This window comes from Cyprinodon variegatus, unplaced genomic scaffold (genome assembly GCF_000732505.1).
Source record: "Cyprinodon variegatus isolate N-32 unplaced genomic scaffold, C_variegatus-1.0 Scaffold83, whole genome shotgun sequence".
NCBI classification, from domain to species: domain Eukaryota; kingdom Metazoa; phylum Chordata; class Actinopteri; order Cyprinodontiformes; family Cyprinodontidae; genus Cyprinodon; species Cyprinodon variegatus.
In genome coordinates, this window is record NW_015150536.1 from 22,446 (window position 1) to 26,718 (window position 4,273).

At 38.9% G+C, this 4,273-nt stretch overlaps 1 protein-coding gene across 1 annotated transcript in view; it reads left to right on the top strand.

The window, feature by feature from the left end:
* The window catches only part of LOC107083786, a 9,842-nt gene extending 6,078 nt beyond the window's left edge, over positions 1–3,764 (top strand). The window contains exons 4-7 of the mRNA XM_015373256.1: positions 392–500; positions 585–687; positions 801–1,050; positions 2,420–3,764. Of these exons, the coding sequence (XP_015228742.1) occupies positions 392–500; positions 585–687; positions 801–1,050; positions 2,420–3,727 (1,770 nt within the window). The 3' untranslated portion in view covers positions 3,728–3,764. The remainder of the gene's footprint in view (positions 1–391; positions 501–584; positions 688–800; positions 1,051–2,419) is intronic.
* Positions 3,765–4,273: the final 509 nt, after the last annotated feature.

Sequence of the window (4,273 nt, forward strand, 5' to 3'; positions counted from 1 at the left end):
ATTGTTGCTGCAAAAATTTTCATGACCTGAGTTGTTAATTTTTTTATTTGTGTCCATTTCAAAAACTTTACCCAAAGCATGTGACTTTGCAACTGTATTGCAGTAATTGAAGGGACCATTTATTTTTGGTTCTATTTGAAGTTGGGTGAAGGAAGGCAGTAATATTTAAAGATGGATAAACCTCTGAAAGCTTATTGAAGGTTCAGCTGTCAAGGACTAAAAGACTATTTTTGAGAGCCAAATCAAATTTCCAACTACCCATTTATTGAGCCATTTCTTTATCATCAAGGTTGTTTGAGAATTTGTAGAGATACTTTTGTTGCTTTAAGGGGTTTTCTTTTATTCTGTATAGTTGTGTTGCTACAAACTTTACTGCTTTTGTTTGTTTTAGGAAACAACTGAGCCAATAGATCCTGCTTTTAAACCTGACCAGATAAAAACAAGTGCCGGTCCAACCCCAGGATCTTCAGCGTTGGACAAAGAAGAGATATCAGCTTTAAGTGAGCCAACTTTAAGCCTGAGGAGGAAAAACAGATGGCTTCTTTGCCTTGATTTAAAAAAAAAAAAAAATAAATATTTTGCAGGTGCCCCTGGAAGCCCAGCATTAAGCACGGTTTCTGAATCTTCAGAGTCCAGTTATTGTAGAATGCTGCAAAAAATCGAAAACCTTGACATTATCCGGGAAAAGTGGGTATTACTCCAACTATTCTCTGTCATTATTTTGACCATTATGTTTTTTGCACAAGTTTAAAGTTTCAAAATCTGTATCTCTAAAACTTGGGTGTTAATGTCTTTTTCAGAATCAATCTACTTCAGAGGATGAAAATGTATGTTGTGAATGAAAAGCAGCTCCTCCAGCTGTTCAGTGCCAAGTGCCCTTTATGTCAATCCAAAGTAAAGATGGAGAAGTCGTTCCATGGAGTTCTGCTAGTCCTGAACCAGCAGTGCCTGCAGTGTAGCTACAGTAGGCAATGGAAAAATCTGAGCGAAAAAAGCATTTCTGTCCTTCTAGATGATCACCAGGCAGAATGCTTGGAAATATCTGTAGAGGTAGGTACCATATAACATGTTTTTGTCTTTATGGTAGGGTTCTTCTATTTATTTTTGAGTGCTATTAAAAATTTCAGGTGTCATTTTCTTGTATAAGAATAAAAAAAGCATCAGACATAAAATCATTCTCCAAGGACTGAAACAAAACTAGACTTTAAAACTCTAGTCTTCATAAGGCAGAGAAAGGGTTTTGGAAATCATTGGGCCCTTGATTTTATGTTATTTCATCATGTTCTACTCACCCATTTTAATTTAGTGTCATTTGGAGCCGTTCTGAATATATTTGGTTAGGTTATATCGAAGTAACGTCTTCCTATGGGCAACGAGTTGAAGTCACAGACTAATCTGTTCATAATTTATTATTTATGGTACGCCAGCATTCATTACATGAAGGTGAATCACTGTCCCCCAGACATCCGCGGTTATATTTTATATATTTTTAAAAAAACAAATCGCAGTGTGTATGACGTCATCCGCGTGCGCCAGCTACCATTCATTCATCCTGTCTGCTGAACTGCAGCTAGTTTAACTCACATGCCTGGAAGATGTCTAGTGCTACAACCACAGATGTTCTCGCTCTCGAAATGGAATGGAACGATTCAGATTAGCTAGCTGAACCAATATAAAGGGTAGAGCGTAGCCACCTGTGGCCCGGCTGCCTGTCACAACTCCAGTCCGGCGCGCGGATGACGTCAACATAACTGTGTCACTGTTCTGCCTGCTTAGCGTCTTATAACAGCTGATTGTTGCTGCTGACCCGCTGTCAAAGTGTGTTGGCCGGTCAACACACTCACATTGCATAAGCAATGTGATTTAGACGCTTTCATGTCTGTTCAGCCTTGTGGTCCTTAAAACCAAATGTTTTTAGGGTTTTATGGTTATAATGTATCGCCAGTATATTCAATGTATCCAATTCCTAGAGTTAGCGTTAATTAACCCTGTGACATCACCGTTTGAGGTACTGCTATATAGTTATTGATAATAGTATGACACAGTCTTGTGGATTAAGTTAGTTTGTTTGACCGTTTCATTTCCTCTTTAAAACAAATGTATTCAAATAAGGCCAGTCTGAACACCATAATACTATAAGCCATATTTATCCGTTCACAAACATCCTTATTTAAAGAGTGGAGGCAACTTAAATATCAGTGACTTTTGGGCATTTGTTGATGGAATGTTTTAATTGACTGGATTGAGTAATTGGTAAACAAGTGCTCTGGCACATTCATCTCCAGCATTGTCTACCTCCTATAAGTGAACTTTAATCAAATTGCTTGAGCAATAGAGTTGAAATGTAACTTTATTCGGATTCTATATAATTTTAGACTCGAAACTAAGACCCTCTTTTGTTCTGTTTTGTGCTTTACAGATATCTGCAGATGAGATGTCATCAGAGAAAGACCAAATTGCTGATGAAGAGGGTGATCACAGGGAGGAACGGGATGAACCCAGCAAGACGGATAAGGTTGAGAATTCAGATGACAACTGGGAACCAGAGCACGAGTCTTTGATTTTGGATTCTGATGAGGATGAGGATGAGGATGAGGATTATAACCCTTCTGATGAAGACACTGAGGAATCTGCTCCAAAACACAAGGAGCTCTGCACAGAATGTGGAAAGTTATTTAAAACCAGAAGGCCTCACATTTGTGAGTATAAAATTAAGCCCTTCTCTTGTAACATCTGTGGGAAGAGGTGTGTCAGTGAGCAGTCTTTAGCAATCCACAGCAAAATACACAATACAAACCATCAGTTCCTATGCAAATTCTGCCTTGCTGGGTTCAAGACTAAAACTGACAAGAACAATCATGAGCAGATCCACTCTGGTGAAGAAAGACCTTATAAATGTCCCCACTGTTCTGAGATGTTCGACACGTTCAAGAACCGCCAAGTCCATATGAAAGATCACCCAAAACAAGGTCTGCTAAAATGTCACATTTGTGGGATGGAATTTTTGTATTTTAAAGTTTTCCAGAGACACCTGCTGGTGCATACGGGAGAAAAACCATTCAAGTGTTCAGTGTGTGAGCGAGGCTTTAACCAGTCTGGCCATCTGAAGTCCCACATGCGTATGCACACAGGGGAGAGGCCTTACAAGTGTCAGCACTGCAACAGAGGCTTCAATCACAACGTGAGCTTGAAGAGTCACCTCAAGCGTTTCCACACAGAGTCTGAGAATCAGAAGAAGACTGCAAACCTGGAGGGATCCGTTGGAGGTGACCCTGAGGGTGAAAGAGGCACAGACTCATTGAATGATATTGTAGAGGAGGATCACGCTGTGAAAGACGTGTGGACTGGTGGAGGAGGGTTTAAAAAAAGGAGAACCACAGGCAGACCCATCGGGAGACCAAAGAAGAAGATCAAAGACACAACAGTTGAAGAGGAAAAACGGCAAAGACAAGATAAAAACACTAATACTGCTAAAGATAGAAACCGGAAGCCAAGAAAGAGGAGACAGTCCAGTAGTGAAGATGATGAAGAGGAGCTGTGTGAAAGTGATGAATCCTTGGACCTAACGGAGGACGAGGAGAAGAACAATGAAAAAGTGACATCAAGGCAGAAAGAAAATGAGGACTTAGACTTTGACCCCACTGAAATGAAGAACAGGGAAAGAAAAAAAGTCTGTAAGACCCCAAAAAGGCCCAGAGGAAGACCAAGAAAGAAAGCTGTTTGTTGAGGAAACTGAAGCTATGACTAAAAACTTTTGAAAAAAATAATTTTGCGGGGCATAGCAGATTTTTTGTTTTTTCTTAATCAGATTAAATAAAACAAATGGATTTCAAATTGATATCTCTTTAACATCTTTGTCTTCTTGCTGAGTTGCTTCCTGTACAATTGTTTATGTAGCAAAAACAAACTTCAGAAGACAGTTATATGGTTGGTGGTTATTTCCTACTCTAGCTGTACTTTGTGTTGTGCTATTTTACAAGAAGATTATGAATATATTAGATAACTAGAACTGGGAGTTTTAGTTATCGAGTAGGACATTAAAATTAAGGGTAGAACCAGTTGTTTATTAAATGATTATAACTGGTATCTGCTTATTCACCAAGGTTATTTAGTCTTACTCAAGGTTGGACTCCTGGACTGGCTGTTAAAATGCAGTTGTCTTTCACCAATTTAATAATTTGGGCTTTGAGGAGATTTATTAATCAGCAACCCAAGAAATTGTCTCAGTTTCCTCGAATGTTAAACAAAGGACATGATTTTGGCTCTAAATTAT